Source organism: Haliotis rufescens, unplaced genomic scaffold (genome assembly GCF_023055435.1).
Source record: "Haliotis rufescens isolate VD_foot unplaced genomic scaffold, xgHalRufe1.0.p SCAF_6, whole genome shotgun sequence".
Lineage (NCBI taxonomy): Eukaryota > Metazoa > Mollusca > Gastropoda > Lepetellida > Haliotidae > Haliotis > Haliotis rufescens.
The window spans coordinates 23,593,724-23,617,893 of record NW_025964334.1 but is presented as its reverse complement, the minus strand read 5'-3'; the positions used below and the strand labels follow the sequence as shown (position 1 = coordinate 23,617,893).

Sequence of the window (24,170 nt, the reverse complement as noted above, 5' to 3'; positions counted from 1 at the left end):
TTTAAATCGATAGAACACTTGATGTGTTACCATCGTTTTGAGCCCTATAGGCATTAAAATAGTATTTCACTCTTCTGTTCAAAACATGATATATCTACATGAAGGTATACAATGGATAATATCATTATCGCTTATCAATTTTCAGTTCTCAAAATATACACTTCGAAAAAAGAAACGCAAAGACGGATTTGTATGGACCGCCTCCGTGGTCTAGTGGTAGAGCGTCCGCCCGGAGAGCGGAAGGTCCGGGGTTCGATTCCCGGCCGCGTCATACCAAAAGACGTTAAAAGATGGTACTTGTTGTTACCCTGTCTGGCGCTCGGCATGAAGGGGCTAAAACCAGGACTGGTCGGCTCGGAGTCAGTATACTGTGTCTGAGTGGGGTATTCATGTTAAACTGCGGCATTGTATCTCAGTGGACTATAAATCGACATGAGTCCGGACTGGTACAAGTAACCACACACACACACATGCATACACGTCTCTAAATAAGTGTAATAATCTTGGACGCGACGTTTAACTTCATTTCACCTTACCTTACCAAATTTATATGAGGTAGGAAAATACATTCACATGAGGAACCGTACAAGGTATTGAGCCAAAATGTTGTGGAGAGAACACTTGGTGATTGTAGTCATCTCAGTTATCGGTACACAGGAAAGGTCCAAGGTGATGGTCAGCTAACATCAATAACGCGTATGTCCCCCGTTGCAATCGATAGCGGCCGTGCCCATGGAAGAGAAGAGTATGCGAATCACATCCTGGGGAGAGGTAACCCACTCGACCAGCAACGCAAATGCAACTGCTGCAACATCTGGGTTTGTGGTTGACTGCTCTATCGGGTTCAAATCCAGGGATCTGGAGGGCCAGGGGAGAACATCAACGTTATTGTTGTGTAGACAGGCTCTTGTGATCCATGCTGTATGCGGTCGAGCTTTGTCCTGCTGGAATACACCGTTGCCGTTGGATGCAATTGGGAGGACGTATGGTAGAAGAATTTTGTTGATGTATCGTTGACCTGTAAGATTGCCCTGGATATGGACCAAACCTGTCCTGCCATGATGAGAGATATCTACCCACATCATAACGCTACCCCCACCACACCTATCCACATTGTTCGCAGTTTCGGGCGTAACGTTCTCCCCGACGTCTGTAGACCCGTGCTCTTCAATTCCCTCGACAGAGGAGAAATTCGTCGCTGAACCAGACATCTCTCCATCGCAGTTGAGACCATTCCCTGTGTTGACGACACCAATGCAGTCGTTGTTGACGATGTTATCCAACAGGACGTCTTGCTCGTAGACCTGCTGCTCTTAAACGGCTTCGCACGGTCTGGTCGGAGTTTCTGCGCAGTCCGGGTATTTGGGATGCGGTTGACGTCGCGCAATCGGATGTAGCGATCTTGGGTGGGGTTGGTTACCCTTGATCGTCCCGACCTTGGCCGATGACATGTTGACCCATGCTGTTGAAACCGAGCCCAAAGCCCTGTGATGGTGCTGGGCGCTACATTGAAAACCCTGGCCACGGGATTTCCCTGCCTGCAGCGGCCTATGACGTTGTGTCTTTGCACTTCTGTTAATCTTGGCATGTTGTTAAAGTGTCACTGTTCGATTGACGCAGATAACAGGCAATCAAAATCCTTTCACTTTAATACCGCACATGGTGCTCCTGCACGTGCAGTACGTGCAGCTCCATGGCCCTTTTGTAAAGGCACTGTGTGCGTTTTTCCGAATCGTACTCGTTTCCGGCTAAAGGTTTGCATGTCCTTGTTGTGATCATTTTGATCCGGAAAATGTGTCACTGACACTATAACACATTAAACCTCTTTATTTTGCACCTCTTGGTCCGATAATTTTGTTTTTATTAGTGCGTGTTTTTTTTAAGAGTATATTTAAATGCGTACTGTTACTTTTGTCCTAAAAAACAATAACATATGAAGTTGCAGTACTACTTGACGTGTATACATATAAGGGTGTTTGTTGTATGTGCAGCGGCAACACGCGTAAGGACAACAGCAAACCTTACACCAACGGTACAACGTGCGGTGCCTGCACTAGCAACTGTGATGATGGACTTTGTAGTGAGTCAACTACTTTATCTTGTTTAACATGCTCTGGGTTTCAACAGTGGCCGCTTGATGTCAGTACCTCACTACAGTGAAAGTAACACGAAGGTGTAGTCATTGCCGAACCCCTATCAGAAACCCAGGCATGAGAAGACATCGTGATCTTTACCGTGAACCCAATCATATCGCAAGATCTTATTATTAACCAGTGTTGATATATACAGATGTACTTGGAGCAATACAATGTAGACGTGCGTTAGATGTACGAGTTGTATGTGGATGAGTGAGACACCATTAACTGGAACCCAATTACCACGATACATCGTGAGTGAGTATTGGTTAACGCCGCTGTGAATAGTAATTCATTCATATCACGGCGTAGCGGCGTGAAAGCGTGAACTGTTACATGTTTTAGACGGTTACCACTTTGGTGAAACACGACGTCGGGTATGGTGCTGACACGCCTAGAATCAGGGCCAATCTGTGATTGAAACCCACGATGAGAGGTTTCTTGCACATCTAAGGGACGCAACTCTGTTCAGTGAATTCCGGCGCCCATGTCGATTTGGCCACCAGTGATCCCCTGCAACTTCTTGTTCCTGATAGAATTACTGTTAAGACCATGGTCCAATTTTAAGACATGTGTTGTGTCGTGTGAATGGATACATGGTAACCAGAATACCTGTCCGAATTCTAATGTAACATTCACCAAAATAATAAGTGACAAAACATTTATTCAACATTTTTGTAATATGTTAATCCGTACATTCAACCATTCATCCTGTTATCCAATTATTTATTTTCCGTTAACAATTTTATGCAAAACCAACAATGGTCTGCATTCCAGATTGCGGCGACAAGTATTGTGAAAATGATGGTATCATGGATCCTTCTGAATGCACGTGTTCCTGTAAGACGGAATTCAATCAACACCCCGGGTGCACATGTGGGTATACATAGCGGTCACAGATACCTGTACATGTTTTCAAGGAATATATTTTGTTAAAATAATGGCACTCATCTATTACAGAATGAACAATTGTGTTCCTTTCGCAATGATAATTATTCACTTACAGTCAATGCAAGTCCTGATAACAGGTTACATAAAATAACTATATTTTGTGGCTATACTTGGCGTTGGAAATGGATTCTTGACGTCTTTAAGTTTAGATAGCGACCTTTAACCTGAGCATGCACTATGTAAATATAAACTTTATCTTTCTGAAACAACATGTGTCATATGTGAATAGATACTTTATCTTTCTGAAATATAAGCGAATACTTTCTTTGATTTTCTGAAATATCATAAGTGAAAAGTTACTAATCTTTCTGATATATAATAAGTGTCATACGTAAATAGCTTATCTTTCTGAAATAGCATACGTGAATATTTACTTTCTTTCGGAAAATCAGATATGTCATATGAAAATGGTTATCCTCTTTCTGAAATATCATAAGTGTCATATGTGAATAATTACTTTATCTTTCAGAATTAATGAGTCACTATATATCATCGAGTATCAAGTGTATCACATCTTCATTATTATGCATTGTAATGATTCGGTCTGTATCCTACAGTTGCAGTTGTTAAACTATATGAACAATGTGTTCTTAAGTATGTTAATAATTTTCCCGTGGATAAGTCAGTGATAACAATATTTCCGTCTCGTTTACGTTAGGAGATTATATCAATAATCAACTGTTACAAGACGGACACTGGACGCGACACAAAAGTGCGTAGATAATATGTGCTATGAACCAAGCTTTCGAAAACATCTTGCATACTTTATAAAGGTAGTGTGATAAATCTCCTTTACGAATTCTTTAGAGGATAAATATGCATTACAATAACTGTCCTCCACGTATGATGTATCCCCAGTGTCCTGTGATGACGTCACAGAGCCATTCTTCTGTAACGAAGAGACCTTTCCGGACGATGCGTGCACTAGGAATCCCCTAGCCCAGGTCTTCTGTCCTATCCTGTGTAACGTATGTCCATGTAAGTCTTCAAACATTCAAATGTTCGTTGATATAGTGAATGCATATTCCACATCTTATGGCATCTGCATGTCGACATAACCGACTGTAAAAGTCGACTATGTTTGTCTTTAGAGGCGACTAACGGGATCGGGTGGTCAGACACGCTGACTTGGTCGATGCATGTCATCATGTCCGAATTGCGTCGATCGATGCTCATGAGATCAATCACTGGATTGTCTAGTCAAGACTCGATTATTTACAGACCGCCTTCATATAACTGGAATATTTCTGACTGCGGCGTTAAAGAACAAACAAACATTACAACAAACAATGTACCTTTTAGTTTCCCATATTGCAGAACAATACGTTATAACTGCCAAAGTATCTTTGTATTGAAGGCAAGCCATTCATTGCCTTGCAGTTACAAATAACCACACTTAGTGCGCTTCTGAAGACTGCGTTAACTTTCACACACACACACACACACACACACACACACACACACACACACACACACACACACACACACACACACACACACACACACACACACACACTTATGGTACTTGTTGTTTCCCTGTCTGGCGCTCGGCATTAGGGGCTAAAACAAGGACTGGTCGACTCGGAGTCCGTATACTGTGTCTGAGTGGGGTATTCATGTTAAACTGCGGCATGGTATATCAGTCAGCTAGCACTATAAATCGGCATCAGTCCGGACTGGTACAGGCAGCCCCCCCACACACACACCTACACACACACACACACACACACGTCGCTATATGAGTGCAATAATTTCGGACGCGACGTTAAACCCAATTTCAACTCACCTCACCTCACGCAAACGCAAACGCACACGCAAACGCACACGCATAACATGGCGCAAAAGATGAGGATATTTGAACGTATAGATATTTATACCGTTGTGATTTATTTGTGTTTATGAAACATATCTGTGTTTGTAACATGTATTTCTGTTTATGGAACATATTTGTGTTCATAACATATATTTATGTTTATGACACATATTTGTGTTTATGACATATATTTGTGTTCATGACATTTGTGTCCATAACATATATTTGTGTTTATAACACATATTTGTGTTCATGACATAAATTTGTGTTTATGAAACACATGTATCTGTGTTTATGACATATATTTGTGTTTATGATACATATTTATGTTTACGATACATATTTGTGTTCGTGATTAATTAAACAAGAACCGAGTTCTCAACTGTCAAGGCAGTAGAACAGTTAGGGCAGTGGGGTAAGTATATCTATACATTGTGTTTGTTATTTCAGATGCCGATCCTAATTACGTTGATGTGGGTGCGACTCCGCCCCCTCCCACACACCCCCCCATCGACCCCTTCCCGTGCGGGCCGATCCAAGCTGCTGCTCATCTTGAAGTCCAGATGAGAATTGTAATTGTCAGTTTTGTAATTGCAGTCACAACGTCATTGTTTTGAAATCATACAAAAATATGACATTACTGTATTCCGTACTCGGTACGGACTAGCTACGAACATAACATAATAATTATTTCACAAAATCTGGTATAAAATAATGATCAAATGTTGTTTTGCACCTTAACCAAAGATTTCGAGTAGTTTTTCAAATTTGTTTACATATATATATATTTCATCTGCAAGTCAACTGATGCCTTTAAAGATATGATTCGCTTAATACAACATGTATATGATAGTTTACATAATCAAAATTTCTCCCCATCACTGTCTGTCATTTGTGCATGAGAGAATGAGAATGAGTTAAAATGTAATAAACCTGTTTCGCCAGATAATCGAGATCGGTTATTTTCTTGCGTTGACGTATTGAATTATGTAACTCAACAAGTACCTGATAACGTTAACATATATGTCGCAATATAGCGTTGACGCCCTTACAATATCAAACAAAAAGTGTCCAATTTAACTAAAGCGGGACAAGGTGACAACGAAACAACGGTCAAAATGTCGCGTTGTCTCCCGTACAAACACTATACCGCAACACGACAATGTCCCTTCCAGGATTCCATAGAGAATAGGCTACCTGGTCGGCTCGGAGTTAGTATAAATATTAAATGCGACATGGTATCTCAGTAGGCTATAACTATAAAACTTGGTATATAACAAGGGTAGTCATGCGGAGGGTGAGCGAGTGTGAATAAGTGATTGATGTTTACGCAAATTAAAACAATATTCAAGCTGACTCGCGGCGGCCTGTAAGCAGTTATTTCTACAGTTGAACCGCATTATGACACAGTGAATTATGTAGACAATAACACAATGTACATATATGTATATGTGTAATGTTTGCTTAAAAGGTTTGTCAACAAAAGGTTTTTCCTCACACTGACACGCCGTGATATAACTGTTCATTTAAATCGTTATATCGTATTGAGTGGAGGAATATTTTTCTCAATACCAACACAAGCAATAGTGGGTGTCATTCCTTATGATATATAAAAGCGACAAAACCCTTTCCATCTTGAAAAGAAATCTCTGCCAAAAAGGAGTCGATCGTACGATTCCGACAATATCATAATCATGAGCATGTGTTTATCATTATCAGATAGTGATGATACCAGGTGTTCGCAAAAAGGTGACGCATCCTGCCCCACAGGTGGCACCCGTCACCAACACTTGCAAAGGCAAGTCAACTGCCCACCTGAAAAACAACAACACGGGAACATATGGTAAAAGTCAAAATAGGGAATTGCATCCGACATAATTTTCATCTCTGACGCGTCAACTTTGGGAGTGTCGTCCACATGTCACCACAAACGTTTTGAAAGCCTTACTGAAGGCCTTGAATGTTGTAACCTTGATCAAACAACTTCTGAGCAAGAGTCATATGACGCTCTTTGAAATCTTGGTGTAAAGAGCATGCACGATTGTACCTCAAAAGCTGTGAAAGAAATGTATAAAGAAAGATATAAAGCAATGCACGGCAGTTTGAAACGGAAGATGAAGTGATTTTTTTATTTCTCACAATCCTAAACTGAATAGATTCATCCTCAACAAGAAAAGTTGAACCCTTTATGTTTTTCACCTCCTTTGAATTAACGTATTTGTCGTGTTAAAACGCAGGTTGGTTGGGTGCGTGGCCTTTGTGTATATGTGCCCTACCTGCGTATGGGATTTCTTTGTTTCCATGTTTCTGTTGATTACTGAGTTTCATCAGGAGCTCATCAGTCGTGTTTATGAATTATGCTGAGTCAAATACAATCTTATAAAAATTAGATCTTAGTTCTCGCTGCCGCTGAACAAAGATCTGAGGACATCCCATTACGGGTCACGCCAGAACAGATTGAGAAATTTAAGAAAAGATTTATTTGAGCATTTTCGTCACTACCTTTATAACCTGTCACCCCTAAAATGGAAGAGATCATGTCATGTTGTTTTCAAAGAAGTGAGATACATGTATGTACAAATGAAATCGATAACAGCAATGCTGTATACAAAACGAAGCAAACATGTCATTATTAAACAGAAACGTTAGTTATTTTGCTCAATATATTTACTGCAAAACAGAATAATATACTACCTATGCAACAATAAAATTTAGTATTGTTCCTTTACAAATCACTCTTTTCAAAAACATTGCTGAGGTGTATTAAAGTGGAACTCCTGCATCTGCGATATGGTAACTGGCGATTATAATGACATTTATATTCTTCAAAAAATGATTTTCTTGCGAATTTCAATCAAAGCTAAATTATGGCACGCACGTGGATTGCTTTGTGTTGCTACATGTACATATCATATCAAATTTTTCGGTTCTCCAGAGTTTCAACAAATTGATTTGTTTTTCAAATACATTCAAAAAACGAAACCCGACTAAAACAGAGTTAATGTAATGTAAAGTTTCAGCTGACTCTGACGCAGAACACCTTTCTAAAGGATAAACTGACGGACAATGCAGGTATCATTGTTCCATGTGAGATACTAAAAGGCAAACATAGATGACAATAACTGCCTCGTTTCATCGAGTAAAAGCACAACATATGCTAATCAGCCACTGTACCACACATATTTGTCTTTCACTCATCGTGATCTGGTGAGAATGTGATCGGACAAAATGTTGGCATATTTTGTTTAGATGCGAGTTACTGGCCTATCAGCAGAATGCAAATATGGAATGCATGCAGTCCAAGCATCGCTGATAGTGAATATATGAGTAATCCTGTCTTGAAAATTTATCTTTAACAACCACAAGAGATCAATTGACGCTTCACTCTCAGCAGTGTCTGACTGTCCTGGCTCTGCATACAAACGGCTCCATTAATTATCAATGTTACGGGTATTCAAGAGCTTCACTTTCTGTATAGCACTTACACTGTCGATTCGGACACAGTTGTTGCATGAGTTCAGATCATTAATTTGGAATCATTTGGACTTTATGTTTACAGAATATCAGTGTTTATGTCACAATGTTCTTGTATTTTAACGTTTTGATCGTAGTTGTCATCTTCATCAGCGGTTGCTGTCAAGGAAACGTTCGTACGTTAACATTTACTGAACATGTAGAAGTCAAAGAGAAAACAGTAAACTTCCCTGCGTCCAAGACGGTAGGAAAAGTTTCGAGAAGATACTGTGCCATATTATGCAGCACCAGTAACACGTGCGGGTCGTTCTTCTATGATGGCAATAACCAAACATGTCATTTGCATGATTTTGTATTTCCAACTGCCGCTGTGACTACTTCAAGTCCATCGACAAGATACTATATTCCAAGTAAGTACATTTATTATATAACGTGGGGCATCACACATCCTTTTTCATTACAATAAGTATGACATTTTCCTCAATAGTCTGCAAGTTCTATTTAAACGTTACATCTGTGAAGTCCTGGTGCTTAAGTGACTGGGATCTAAATACATTGTTGTACCAGGTATACTACTATTTCTGATGACAATACTTTTAGGTCATATAATCCTTTTCATATTTTTAACTTTACACAAGTAACTGTCATGTTCTCATTCGCCATGTTGTGAAGCAAATAAATCAAAACTTCTCTTAGACTCCCTGAAGTGATTTAAACATACAGGTGTTTCATTAGACCAAGAAGAACCCATAGAAATTCTAACGATTTTCCATTTCTTAAATCATCTGCCCTGATCTTTCTTGATATAAACTGACGTCCAAAAGAAACTTTACCAACTGAAAATATATAAATTTCAGACAAAGTATAACTTTTTTCCGATGAAGTCTATCTAAAACACATAGCCTAAATACAACAATAGTGTATGCAGAAAGTTTTAATCGTCTGTTACATGTTTTCGAGATAACACGCGAAAAAGTGAAAAACATGTGCACCAAGGACAACTGCAAATGCATGTGCGGGTAAGGGTATAAAACGATTGCAACGGCAAGTCAGACATCCACAATGATAAAAAAAACACAAAAGAAATGCCACGACTCACAGTCGAATAACGTGAACGAGCCTTGGGTATGGTACCGATGGGAGCCACCCACGCCCATATTGCACGAACCTTCGGTTGCTCCCGTGTTGCCGTTTCCAACTTGATGCAACGTTACATACAGACAGGGCGGACCGCTGACAGGCCAAGAACAGGCAGACCCAGGGTGACCACGCCCCATGATGACCGGTACTTGCGTACCTAGCACCCGCCGAAATCGCTTCCTGACAGTGACGTCATCGGCGACAAATGCCTTAGGTCACAGGGTTAGTCGACAGACAGTGGCCAGGAGACTCAGGGCTCATGGAATCATGGCTTTTAGACCATACAGAGGAGAGCTATTGACAGCGCAACATCGTCGTCTGTGATTGAGATTGGCCCGGACTGTACGACGTTGACAACGACGTGACTGGCAGAGGGTTGTCTTCACTGACGAAAGTCGATTCTGTATGTTTAGGGCTGATGGAAGACAACGTGTTTACCGCCGAAGGGGTGAACGAACGGCGGCGTGTTGCGTGCAGGAGGTCGTACCATATGATGGAGGGAGTGTCATGGTGTGGGGAGGGATATGTGGGCAGGAGAGGACACCGCTGGTCATCGTTGACGGAAACTTGACAGCTCAGCGTTACATGGATAACACTCTTCTTCCAGTTGTCCTACCATTTCTCCAACAGCAGCCACGTGGTGTCATTTATCAGCATGACAACGCTAGAGCCAATACAGCCATAATTGTCACTTACTTCCTCGCAGCCAACAACGTCAACGCCCTGCCGTGACCTGCACGCTCACCCGATTTGTCCCCCATGGAACACCTCTGGGAATTGATAGATCGTCGTGTTCGACAATGACCACACTCTCCAGCCAACCGGCAAGAACTGATCGTGGCCCTCCAAGAAGAATGGCGTCAAATCCCACGTGACCTCATCAGACAACTGACTTTTTCTGTGCGTCGAAGAGTATTTGCGTGTATTGAGGCATTTGGTGGTCACACACGCTACTAATGACTTGTTATTGAAAGTGAGCGATTGTTTATGTACTCTGCCTATTGTCCATGATTCTGAAAGCTCGAAAGTTGATATATTGATCTTCTCAATACACTTTACTTCATGCATGTATGTTTTGTTGGTTTTTGAGTAAGAGTTATTTCAAACTCTGGTAAAGTTTCTTTTGGACGTCAGTTTATTTAGGATATTGTTATCTATAGTCTCTATAAAACCAAGTAGTCTATGTCATCATAATTATCTACCGTCACGAAACTGGGCGGGGGGCATAGGTTTGGGCTCCGCCCGCCCGTTTGTCCGTCCGACTTCATGATCACTTGGAACAAATTTCCTTGGAACCTTTTATGGACAATTTGTATAAATCATTAAGGGATTATAATGTTGATAATAGACAATTATTGCTTTACAGAGTTATGACCCTTGTTTGATCGTTTTATCGTAGTGCACATGTACAGTAGCGACAATGTTTCTGAAAAGTGAGTGAGTGAGTGAGTTAAAATTTGACGTCGCATCGGCATTATTTCAGCCACATATCGACGAGACCAAGTTGATATATTTACAATTTAGTTATTAATGGATTTTTTTATTTAATATATTTAGAAACAATTTATGAAACATATTTGAGCATAACAATATTATACATACAGTTTTAAAACACGGGCTATAGGTCACCAGTTACCAAAGCTAGGCCACCTTGCTGGGGATCATGGAGACTTACAGTACTTCTGCTTCCTGCATGATAGCCCAGCAGGATTTACGTCATTACTTTAGATACTGGTGGTTGTGCACAATAGTAGCCAATATTAAAAAAATACTTAGCAATGAGTAAAAACACTGGTTGATGATAGTTATATCTATTATGATAGGATTACGTGTCACACAGGGGGACAATAATTTTACGATACTTTAAGCCCCCTGGACAGAGCCTTCAATAAAGTCAGTAGATAAAAGCACCAAACCAAATATAAAAACAAGCATTTATTTATTTACATACATATTTAAAATTTATTATACAGACAAATGTCTTTCAAATAGCTGATAATAAGATGCCCGCTGACACGGGAAAAGAGATCTTTCAGATTTAGACTTTAATAATGTGAATCCCTTGTGATTGCAAAGTCCGCACAGTCAAGCAATATATGCTTGACGGTGAACCTTTCATCACAAAGGATACACCTAGGAGGTTCGTCCCCATCTGTCCCAAGCAGACACTCCTGTGCAAAACGACCGTGGCCAATACGACATCGTCGCAAAACGACCTCGTCCAGTCCTAACTACCCAAGCAGGCCGGACCGATTGTTTGTTTTAATTCGTGAAGTTTACTGCTTCCCACCTGGGTGCCCCACTTCCCCCACATGACACCCCGAGTATAACTCTCGACGGCTGGCCTGAAATCACTGCACGGGATAAGCAGTAGAGAAAACGGTTTGTCAAGAGCTGCCTCAGCTGCTGCATGGGCTTTTGTGTTACCTGGGATGCCCACACGAATTGATAACCAGCAAAAGACGATGTCGCATTGGCCAGCAGAAAGACCATTGACAAGTTCCAAAATGTCCAGGATCACAGGACGACCCGAGGAGACACCCTCAAGTGCCAGAAGGCATGACAATGAATCGGAGAAGATGATGAAACCTTTAGATTGGCCCTGATGTTAGATATAGATATTAGATATTTCAGCCATATCGTGACTATCAAGGTTTAATTTTTATAAATACAATTAAACTTATATAAAAACCTGCCAACGAAGGACAGTAAAAAGTACTAGACTTATCACAGAAAAAGATTTTCAAACTAGTATGGGATCATAAAAAAGGATAACACTTATACAGAACAATAACATGATAAAAACGGGCTATAGATCGCCAGCCTCTGAAGGGAGATCACCATACTGGGGACGTGGAATCTTCGAACGGGCAAAAGTGAAGAGATAGGTGTTGGTCTCTACAACCACATTATCCTTTTTTACCGTAAATCGTTAAACAGCAGTGACAGACTGTTGGACAAGTTCTTTGACTATTTTATCCTCGGTCATGCTGGACAGGCAGCGAGCCCTGTCACGGTCAATTCACTTGCATCAGTTCAGTGTCCTGTTTTCAGAGACAGCAATCGTGATATTTAAAAACTCTTTCAAACTGAGAAGATTGATGGATTGCTGTCTCCATGCACATTCCACAAGGAGTGAGTGAGTGAGTGAGTTGGGTTTAACGCCGCTTTTAACAGTATTCCAGTTATATCGCGGCGTGTCAGCTTAATGTGGGAGGAAAGCCCGAAGTGATGCAGGCCTCAAACGTTTACCACTTCGGTGAAACCCACGAGCACGGGTATGGTGCTGACAAACCTAGAAACATAATCGGGGCGAACCGGGATTCGAACCCACAATCATAGGTTTCTGGCGTGCCCAAGGGACGCAACTCTGCACAGCGAATCGCGGCGCCTCAGACGACTGGGCCACCCGTGCCCCCCATTCCACAAGGAGAGAACCGGATCGAAGCTAGGTGACATTTGTAACCTCTCCGCAGGTACCAGCGATACCTTTGGAGATTACAAACATATTTAGTTTTATGGGTTTTTCGATAATCAAAAAACGTGTCCAATTGTCAGATCGGTTGGTGGTATTTTCGTCATGTGAATTGTCAGATTCAAGATATCTACGTTTTGAACCAGGGTGTTGGGAAGCCATGTCAAAAGGAAAATGATTCAGCACCCCTTTTCCCCACCCACCATGGAGTCTCTACAAGGACAGTCTTATACTGCAGCGGATTTCCAATCTGCAAAGACCGAGGATAACGGGGTTTTATACTCCAGCAAATTTGACACGAAAAGCTATAGCTATCAACCAAATTAAGTCAGGCTGGTTCGGCCCATGACAATAAATTGGAGACGTACAGAATTCGGAGGTCAGCATCACCAGATTGGCCCATGCCTTAAGGGCATAGGGCTCTAAGCAAGTTTATAGATTCATATACATTTACAATAGACATTAAGAATAAATTTATTATTAGGTATCAAATGTTTGTGCGAAATATTGTATGCACAGAGGATGACATGGCCTGCCGGTTGATAGAATCGGGCCCATTCTACCGCCCGTCTAGGCAAAGTTAGGGTCGAAGTGGACTAAGGAGCACTATTGCCGGCTCCATCGCCCTCAACCACCAGAATCCCTTCCTCTGCCGACACGGGGTCGCAGCCCACGGCAAATAGGCAGCCCATTTCGGTCGCCTTTTAGGACCAGCAATGTGGTGCTGAGAACACATACTTGTGTATCTTCCCCGGGTCCCTACGGGGAGTTTCTGAAAACACTAAACATGACATGGTGAATACATCATTGAATGATGAAGATGTTTTCGCACATTCCATAACTATTTTGGGGAGTAATGCCCCTTGTCTTTTTAGCGTTTTCTCAAGTTAGGTATATACACCGTTTCATATAACTTTGTATACACACCAGGCAAACGCGGTACTGGTGCCTTTGCTGTTCGGGTCTTAAAGAAGATATATCTGTTGGGTTTCCGAGGCAACACATTCAAATTAGGATGGGATTTCTTTTCTGACGCCAAGCTGTGCATTACGTTCTTTCTAAAACTTGTAATTATATTGTGCTGCCTATCGTTTTCGCATAAATTCAATATTAGAAGTTTAGAATTGTAAGCATGCAAGGATGGTGGGAAATTTGAATGACTGTCAACTGATTTATATGGTCAGATTGAGTTATGATTAATTTACGTCAATGTTTCAAAACAAACAACAAGAAAGAAGTGAGCAAAGCTCACATACCCCCGTTATCCCCGCTGGTCAGCAACAAATAGTAAATAGTTTGTTAATTAATGAAATATACCTGTTGCTTTAAGTCAGAGGAACTGCCCTTTCCTTTGTAACCCCATGAGCTATACAAAACCAGTCATCAAAATTTCTAAATTCCATCATGTTTCCATGAAAACAGCAAAAGAGAAAACTTTCAGAATCTTATTAAAGATAAAAAAAACAATCATAATAGTTAATGTAGCAAGTTTGCTGAAGCTAGGATACATAATATTGTAAACATGGATCGTACAAAAACTCTACCCAAAATTTATGTTTCACCATGATTCCATGGAAACGGCAAAAATAATAAAAAAACCAGAATCTACAAACTAGAAAAAGGCACAAGTACTCATTGTGATAAATGTGTGTAGCAAGCTTGATGAAGCTAGGATGCATAGTTAAATGAATATGGGCCGTACAAAACACCCACCCTAAAAGTTTAAGTTTCTAATGTGTCCACGGAAACGGCAAAAATATAAAAATTCACAATCTTCAAACTAGCAAAAGGCACAAGTACTCATTGTGGTAAATGGGTGTAGCACGTTTGGTTAAGCTAGGGTGCATAGTTAAAAAGATATGGCAGTACAAAACACCCACCCTTAAAGTTTAAGTTTCTAATGTTTCCATGAAAACGGCAAAAAATAAAAAATTCAGAATCTTCAAACTAGCAAAATGTACAAGTACTCATTGTGGTTATTGTGTGTAGAAAGTTTGGTGAAGCTAGAGTGCATGGTTGAAAAGATATAGGCCGTACAAAACACCCACCCTAAAAGTTAAAGTTTCTAATGTCTCCATGGAAACGGCAAAAAATAAAAAATTCAGAATCTTCAAACTAGCAAAATGCACAAGTACTCATTGTGGTAAATGTGTGTAGCAAGTTTGGTGAAGCTAGGGTGCATGGTTAAAAAGTTATGGGCCGTACTAAAGCTCGGACGGAAGGACGGACAGACGGAACGCTATATACCCCCGATTTACTTAGTAAACGAGGGTATAATTAATTTTGTACATACACTATAATTGGACATCGATTTTTTGGTCTCATTTGAAAAAACTACCTCTGACAAGGTTACTATAAGATAGCAAGAAAACAACAGAACTATAGGGTTAGGGTTATGAAATTTAGGAACAACCCAGCTATTTAACGATGTCATCAAGATTTGAAAACGCCATCACCTCTCAAGTTAATACAATATCAATTGTGTTTATCAGTTAGTGGGGAAATGTCTGATACATTGGAACACAAAAGACAGTTTAAGTTTATCAGCACATAATACCAAGAGGAGATAGTGAATGAAAGGGGTTGAATGACTGAGGCTATCGCAGATATGAAACAGACTGCGTCAAAGGCGTGGCTAAATCACAGAGTGTCTGTGATAAAAGAGCTCAAAGTGGAGTATAATAGCCGTCAGAAGACACTTTTACCCATAACTTCGGAGAAATAAGAGACAGTGTGCCAAGAATGGACTTCAAACAGTCAACAGGTGAAAACAGTCCGAGTTTTTAGAAAACATCAGAAGATAACAAATCGCACGACCTCCACAATAGCAAAAGGCACCACCTCAGTCCCTGACTAATACATGTACCAAGTTTGGATGAACAATCTTTTACGGTGTTCAAGTTAAGCTCCACAAACGAAATACGGACGGACGGACAGACAGACAAGATGTTTACTATATCCCCCTACATTATTTGCCGAGGGGATAAAAATGACAACTCTATGACTAAAAGCCATCCTGCACACATAATACGTTTCTTAAAACGTTTTCAGGATCGCTTTTAGTCATATGGTTACAATGATTATTGATCAAAGAATTATTTGATTATTGATTAAGTCTATGAAACGTGGAAATCAGAATATGCAAAACTGTTTCACTGTCAAGAGCGATAAAAAACAGGAAACAGGAGGTCAGAGGGTGAACACACTACTTATAACTTCTACGGTCCCTTTAATGAGGCGAAGTGGTCTATTCCCTTTGTTGTGTCAAGCATGGGAAGACTAAGGGAATATATGATTACGGAACATTATCTCAAGTATATATTTATCAACCGGTGTTGTTCCGTAAGCGGGAAGGCAAGGCTACATACACCCAGTACCGAGCCACATGACTTTTTATCATAAAACATATCACCTTGACGTCAGTGATGTCCAAAGCTGTACTGTACTATCTTAAACATCAGTCTATCGGCGAGGACAGACAAGAGTCATCAGAAGATGACAAATCCCCTCGGCCCCTACAAATTCGAAAGAACAAATTATCTGCAAGTCCACTTGATGTATTTCTATGTCAGGTTCACACCAACATGAACAGTCAAAGTCAAACTTGTTGCCAGGGAAACGGAAGAAACATAAATTCTAACAATCCCTAAATAGCAAAAGACACCAGATGACAAAGTGTCGTTATGGAAGTGCAAAACTGGTTCAGAAGAGGTAGAACCATCGTCGATCACCTCTCTCGATTAAAATCAATTGTCAAAACTAGTACATAAAAAAGAACAAACTCTCCAATTTTACTGGTTTTATTGATTTAAAAAAAAGCTTACGACTTTGTTGGTCCATGTATCCTCCGGAAAAGGCTAGGGTAAAGGGGCACCTGCTGCACGTTCTGCAAGACATTTATGCAAAACTTTGCCAATCCGAGCAGAAATTCCGACTTGTTCCATAAAGTCACAGATCAAAGGAGCACAATTTGTGCCCACATGGATGCCTCCACCCCCCCCTCCCCCCCCCCCCTCCAATGAGGAAGTCCAAAATTTTACATATTGTTTTCTCAGTTAACTGCTGATAAGAACTGCTTTCGTTTTTGACAAATTTACCTGAACCTCAGAGATTAATATGCAGCTATACCTATGGTCACCATGTTTTGTAACAAATGCCCAATGGATCAAGCAATGAAGTTTTCCCTCAAGTTTCCTATGTGGTATAGTAGCGTCCACGGTTGAAAAATCAAATTATTTGAAAGAATTGAACTTTCTGAGCTTGTAAAAAAGAATTAAGCAAATCCTTTGTTTGTTTGATTGTTTGTTTGCTTGTTAACGCCGCACTCAACAATATATCAGCTATATGATGGCGGTCTGTAAATAATCGAGTCTTGGCCAGATAATCCAATGATTAATATCATGAACATCGATCTACGCAATTGGGATACGATGACTTGCATCATCAACCAAGTCAGCGAGCCTGACCACCTAATCCCGATGAGATTCCTGGACGTCCACGTTCTGCAACACGTTCCTATAACTGAACAACCTCATTGAAATTGTGTACATAGGAAAATGAAATATTAGGTGGTTCTGAAATTGGAATAGTGTGGGACATTTTGGTTTTGGTTGGACATATTGGAAACTGATTTGTGTCTAAGAATGCTACTTAAATTTAAGGTATAAATTTCAAATTTAAGCAGACGTGGTGTTTGTCTGATTTAATGGAGTCTATGTCTGGTTTGGCCAAATGTTTGAAAGCAATATCAACTATACTCAAGTCGATACTGATGGTCCAGTTGTTTGTAGACCAACCCACCGTTTCTTTCAATAACACAGAGTATAGTCTTGTTCTCACTTTGCGCAGTCATACTGGCCCCTGAAGGAGCGGCAACAAATCGTTCGTCCTCCAGTTGTGACCATTGCTGCGTCGATGTCTTTGAGATGCCGGAAACATACTCAAGACGTTGGCAGTCCGTCGGTTTGAAAGATTGCCGACGTCTTTTGTCTTTCCAGTACATCCGTATCACATTGCTGTACACAACAGTCGAATCAAATGATTTTCTCTGGACATTCTACAAGGTCGACTGTTTTTAAGGTTGTTAGATGGATGGTATATGTTCTATAATATATTTACTTGCATGGCTGCCTTAAAAATATGCATCAATGATACTGTCGAAACTGAGTTAAAAGTCACCGCAGTGGTAGACACTACCATGAAATCTCTCTTCAACTGTATTTGAAACATACCCTTAACTTAAAAATGAAAACCGAAAAATTCAGGAGATTCCAGAAGACGAACTGAAAGATTAGATTGACTCTCGTGATCCATTCCTTGAAATTCAGACAAATGGAACAGTTAAGAAACATAAGCAAAATAGACCAGTAAAGGGAACTTCCAAAGCGAAGTGATCATGACCCCATATTCAACAGGCATTGAGATTCTTTTAGAAAACAACATAAATCCGAAATCCTCAGGCGATCATAACATTGTGCAATTTGGTCTCTGTGGAAGTGATAAGTACAGGAACATTTGTTGGGGAATTATTTCCTTAGAACTGCTTCAAAAGGAAACAAATACTTATGTTTAAACGAGAAGCCATCCCAAACATGTCCTGGCGATGGTAATTCAGGTGATACAGCGAATGTAAAGCCGAAAATGCCACACTGGCACGAACGCAATAACAAATTTATTTCAGTAAACTGATGAAGTCACATGGTTCCGTTGTCAGCGGCTGCGAACATTAAAGCGTTCCCAATATCTGGACCTCCAACACAGTCGGCCGTTGAGTTTGCTGCTTATGACGCTCGAGTGCCCTGGTATGCATACAAGGGAAAGCCCTTGCGCTGTACAATGTTACAATATTGAATAAAATTCTGATTGTTGATTGTCTGATTCTGAAAAACGTTCTTGTCACGGAATGATAAACCTATTTACCACATAATGATAATTTGGGCGGTTCCATGAGACGGAACGGATGCCACCTTGACCTTCCATGGAGCTTGCTTGATATTCCTACGAGGTTGTTAAGGTAATTATTAATTCAGTGAGTAAAACAATGCAAAATTGGATGTTGTGGAAACCCCCGAAGACTACAAAATCTTTGTTTTGTCTGGTCCCTGGAGTGGTGTGAAAACCCGTAAACAATATGGCACACTTTTACCATGTATTGATTATCATTTATATGTCAGGTACCTTATTCATGTGTTGAAAATGTTTTTGCAACTTTTTAGCGGGATTATCTAGCACTTGTAGATCTTTCTCGTGTATTTATGGTCATTCTTGCCACCACACTAATTGTACATATCAGGATGTATATCTTTACTGGTACCGTTTGATAGCTTATGTTGGGCGCTCTATCTTCGCATACATGTTCTGTTTTGGTTTTGTACTTTCCCTGTGGTAAGAAACTCACTTTGGTCCCCTCACCAGGCTATTGTTTTCCCAAGTGCTGACCAGGAAATGTTGTTCTCTACGAGGTCCGCGCACTCGGGTTTACAACCCTTGTTAAAGTCAAGTGTCGTTACCTCCAGGTATAGCCGTTTACGGGTCGTCTTGCTTCCGGTTTGGTCAGGTCGAAACTTAGGTGTCGTTAATAAGTGGTTAGTAAATTCTCTCTGGTACTGGTACTCCAGTTGTATTAAGCTTATTGTATTGGCTTTTATATTTCGAAACCCGTTTTTTGTAATCTGTTGATAAACAACTTTCCTGTGATTGTCTAGTTTAGGTCAAGTACCTATTTACTATTGGGAGTCAAGATACTCATTTTGTCAAGCCTTTTGTAAATGATCGTGAGTCTGGGTACTCCTCAGGTCAAGTACCTCGTATTTTCGGGAAGTTCAGGATTTCCTTGCCCAGTCAAAGTGATTGAGTCTTTAGCCTATAAGACTAGTTTGCTATTTAGCATTGTTCGTCTATTTCATTGTCCAAGAGACGTATTTTAGGGATAGGCCCACTGGGTTTAATTCCCGCTATTTAACCAAGCCGAGGTTATTCCCGCATTAGGGTTTTGAGTTAAAAACCTCCCGGTGATGATTGGGCTGTTCCTCTCGTCAATATATTGTCAAAGAGTTGTTTTAGCTACCTACATTTTATTATTGTTATATTGTTGCTTAGCTAATCAGCTTGTGTATTTCAGATTTAATTAAACAGTGACCACTGTCAGTGTAAATTGGGTTTTTGAACCTTTCTGCTTACAACTAGCAGATAATGATAAACATGTGAACCCTTTACCAGGTTTTCGCTATTTTTTAAATTCTTTTTTAATAACACCCTGGTCTGAAAAGCACAGCTTCGTGACAATAGATTACATTCATATTGTTTGCGGGAATGTCATTTGAAGAGCCTGATATATAACTGTGGACATTTGCCTCTTTTCAAGGTTTTTGACAAAATCATTTTGTATTAACTAATCACTTACTCATCCAGGAGGTATTATCACAAAGTACCTTTTTAGCGGTTGTGTTTCTTCTCATAATATATCACAGTCCTCTTGATACTAATGTGGCCACAGGGTGATATTCTTTTTAGAAAAGTTCACAAAAAATCATTGAAACTGTTCGAAACGTGAAATTTATACCTTATGCTATTATCTTGCTCTTGTGTGATATCTAAATGGTAGACAAAAAACCTTAACCAGTTTATATTTGAATGGGCAATAAACTTGTGAATGGTAAAGATATGTGCAGATGGTGACAACTAGCTATTTGTTTCTTTGTCACTTGGAGCGGTTGGGTAGCCAAGGGGTAAATTAATAAGCATTTGCTCGTCACGCCGAAGACCCGTGTTCGATTCCCGACATGGGTACAATGTGTGAAGCCCATTTCTGGTGTCCCGGCCGTGATACTGCAGATTCTAAACTTGCAACTTCTTCCAAATACCACTTTTAAGCCGCGTCAAGGGTATCTTATTTACGGATTGAGTTCAACATGGCTTTTGTACATGCTAATGACTTATAATTTTTGTGTTACAGGTTGTGATGAAAGTACGCCACCGTTTTCGAATACCACCCTGCTATCTCTGAATGGCGCACCGAACATTAAAGCTGGTTGTGTTAAATCAGGGGATCTGTCTGATATAGCCTGTGCATCACATGGACATTTTATGATTTACGCCTGTAAGAGTAAGTACAATATTTTGGAACTGCAGATCTGTTTATGTTTTAAGTCTCCTGTTATACTACACAGGTGGAGTGAATTTGAGGCAATTCACATAAAGACTTCGTTCATGGCGCGCCCTGCTTAAAGTGACAGAGGTCTTAAAATATAAACATTCACAAGAAACACAGTACAATGTGGTTACAATCAGGGAAAACTCATCTCATCAAACGGTCCTGGACGCACTTGTACCAAAGTTGAAGGATGAAAATAGTCAATTGTCATATTTTATTCATCATCTGAAACAACCACTAATGGAGCTGCACTTAGCTTGGTTAATGCGTTCACCCAACACGTGTGAAACTAGTGTTCAATTCACCACACGGACGAAAAGGAATCACAACTATTGATAATTGTAACAAAGTTTTTTTCCAGTTCAAAATAATGTTCACAAAATACAATATGAGTTTTTCAGAAAGTATTGATTAAATAACCCTCAATAGATACATATTAAATTTCATCTTGTGTATAGTTGCACTGTTCCTGATAGCTGTTCAGTAATCGATCAACTGTGATGACTGAAATCAGCACCTGAAACTCCCTGTAGTCCTTCAGAATGTCCCCCTTGTCAGTCAGTATCGTGTGAGCCCACCAGGGCATCACAACGTCTGTTTGTGACCTTGGGTTATATTGCTGAAATAGGGCCTGAGGGTTTTATTGCGGAGAACTTGGTAAATGTACCTCTGTCCAGTTACGTTTCCTTCCAAAAAACGACCAAATCCATCTTGACTTGGCTGCAGATGCCGCGACCTCCAAATGGATTTTCTCCTCAACGGCGGTAGATTCGAACGCTTCCATCTGGTCTGAAAACTGGAATCTGCTCTCGTGTTTGAACATGACTCTTTGCCAGTTTGCGTTTTACCAGTGTCACAGTGTTGGAACCCATCAGTGTATTAAAAGTCGGTTTTCGGGTGTCATTGTTATGCCTGAAAATTGTCTGTTAGCTTATATTTTGTACCGACGCAGTCTTATTGATACTTTCCAGAGACTTACAGAATTGTCAATGCAAGTCGCCTCTTCATAGTAAGATTCAGTATATACCAGTTTAAAGAAGACTGTCTAAATGATATTGTAAGATATTAATTTAGATTATGCTGTTTATGCCTACTTTCTTGTGCAATTAGCAAATATTCCATGTGTATGGAAGCCAATATTTCATCTTTAACGAGTGTGACATTATTTAAACAACCTACTACTACTTTCAAATACTTAGAGGACACAAGAACTTGTTTTTAATCATCACACCAACTTCTGAATGTAGCTCTCAGAAGTTACATACCTTAATCGACTCTCTGTTATCTGGTAGTCAGTATGAAAGTGATGTCTGTAATTGAAAATGATTTAATTTAAGACATATCTTATAACGTTTATTTGTATTTACTGTTTCGAAAGGTCGAGATCACGAGAAGGTCCCTTACAATATTCCAATGTAAACACTCATTTTTTTAATTGTTTGAGAGGCATTACTCAGATGTTGACGGATGGCAAAGTATTTATGGACAGCATCTACTTTATATTACTGTAATGGCGACGTTTTGGTACGGATCAGCATACTGTTGTCAAGCAAGGCTAATTTTTCATTCTGATGATACAGAGCCTGAATCGTGTGCGGATATCAAGAAGTTAATAAATCCCCCCATGGATGGTGACTACTGGCTATACCCTCCGGGACTTGGGGGTCAGGAGAGAGTCCGCATCTACTGCCACAACATGAGCACCACCCCGGAAGAATTCATCAGTCTACCTATCCCCAATAGTGGTAACTACCCAAACGAAGAGTTGATACCATGTTCTGGGCCTAAGAAGTACAGAGTCATCGGTGACGGTTGGGGCTCGTGGACTTACAACAAAATCAAGTTGGACTTAACGGTAGAAGTTTATTGTGCAACGTTCTAATTTGATGTACATAACATTTGTATCAGTGTAGCTATTGTTAGACAATGTTTATGACGAAGGGTACATCAGAAGATCTCTTTACGCACGCTAGCTAGATACATGCGAGGACACTGTCCCTATCATTATCAGATCCATGAACCCTGTCTATCGATACTAGGGGCACGGCTGGTTCATGTCACTGAGGAGAGCTGCGTCCCTAAGGCGTGCAAGAAACCTTCGTTGTGAGCTTGAATCCCTGTTCGTCCTCATTGTGTCAGACACTTATAACTGAAGTACTGTCCAAATCAGCGTCACAACCAAACCATCATTATGTCAAAGATCACTTAAGCATCAAAGTAGATAAATGTCTTTTCTGTGTTCTCATGCGTTGCACTCTGGAACAATTCAGCTATATGATGGCAACAAATTCACCTATCTTAACCACCATTTAGGCGCCTCCTTCGACACTGTCGCTGTGTGTTGCTGAGGACATATGATTCTAACACTCGAATCCTCACGGTGACTGTCAATATAATAATGGTTCATACATTATCGATAATCTCGAACACTGATCAGTTATCTCAGCCACTCTCAATATCACATCGAAGTATGTATATATATACTGAACAACAAAAGTTCCTGCGACATTGAATAACATTTAATGCAAAGTTATGTATTGTTTATAAATTGTGTACAACAATTCCCTTAGAATGCCCGAAAACATTTATAGCCAAACCATTTTCCTTTTCCACCTTAATAATTTGTGAGATTGGTGTAGGCACACCGATACCTTTAAAGTTGAGTCGATCGTTTGGGGGACAGCTCAAAGGTCTATCTGAATGTTTGTTTGCGGGAAACAAGGCAGATCTTAACATCCATCTTAAACAGTTATCATCATTATTTTTTGCATTAATTATGGTGGTTTTCTTTCTTATAATTGGAGGGTAAATCTATATAAGATGCACCTTTCAAAGGCATATAAATTTATATATCTAAATATAAAGTATCTATTCTATCTGAATCACCACGTTATTACATAAATGGTTTCTAGCGTTGAATTTACCGCATTTGATGTATTTTGCTATATTGTGCTACATTTTGCTGAAATTTACTAAGCAGTTGCTAATTTTTGCTAAGCAGTTGCTAAATTTTCTAAAATTTGCTTAGCA

General features: G+C 40.1%; 2 protein-coding genes across 2 annotated transcripts in view; both read left to right on the top strand.

Annotated features, from left to right (window-relative positions):
• The window catches only part of LOC124111278, a 31,184-nt gene extending 25,336 nt beyond the window's left edge, over positions 1-5,848 (top strand). The window contains exons 16-19 of the mRNA XM_046470926.2: positions 1,992-2,080; positions 2,913-3,011; positions 3,945-4,064; positions 5,350-5,848. Coding sequence (XP_046326882.2) covers positions 1,992-2,080; positions 2,913-3,011; positions 3,945-4,064; positions 5,350-5,516 — 475 coding nt within the window. The 3' untranslated portion in view covers positions 5,517-5,848. The remainder of the gene's footprint in view (positions 1-1,991; positions 2,081-2,912; positions 3,012-3,944; positions 4,065-5,349) is intronic.
• Positions 5,849-8,385: 2,537 nt separating this feature from the next.
• Positions 8,386-24,170, top strand: part of LOC124111264 — a 28,202-nt gene continuing 12,417 nt past the window's right edge. Inside the window, exons 1-3 of the mRNA XM_046470912.2 lie at positions 8,386-8,783; positions 20,943-21,092; positions 22,721-22,995. Of these exons, the coding sequence (XP_046326868.1) occupies positions 8,480-8,783; positions 20,943-21,092; positions 22,721-22,995 (729 nt within the window). The 5' untranslated portion in view covers positions 8,386-8,479. The remainder of the gene's footprint in view (positions 8,784-20,942; positions 21,093-22,720; positions 22,996-24,170) is intronic.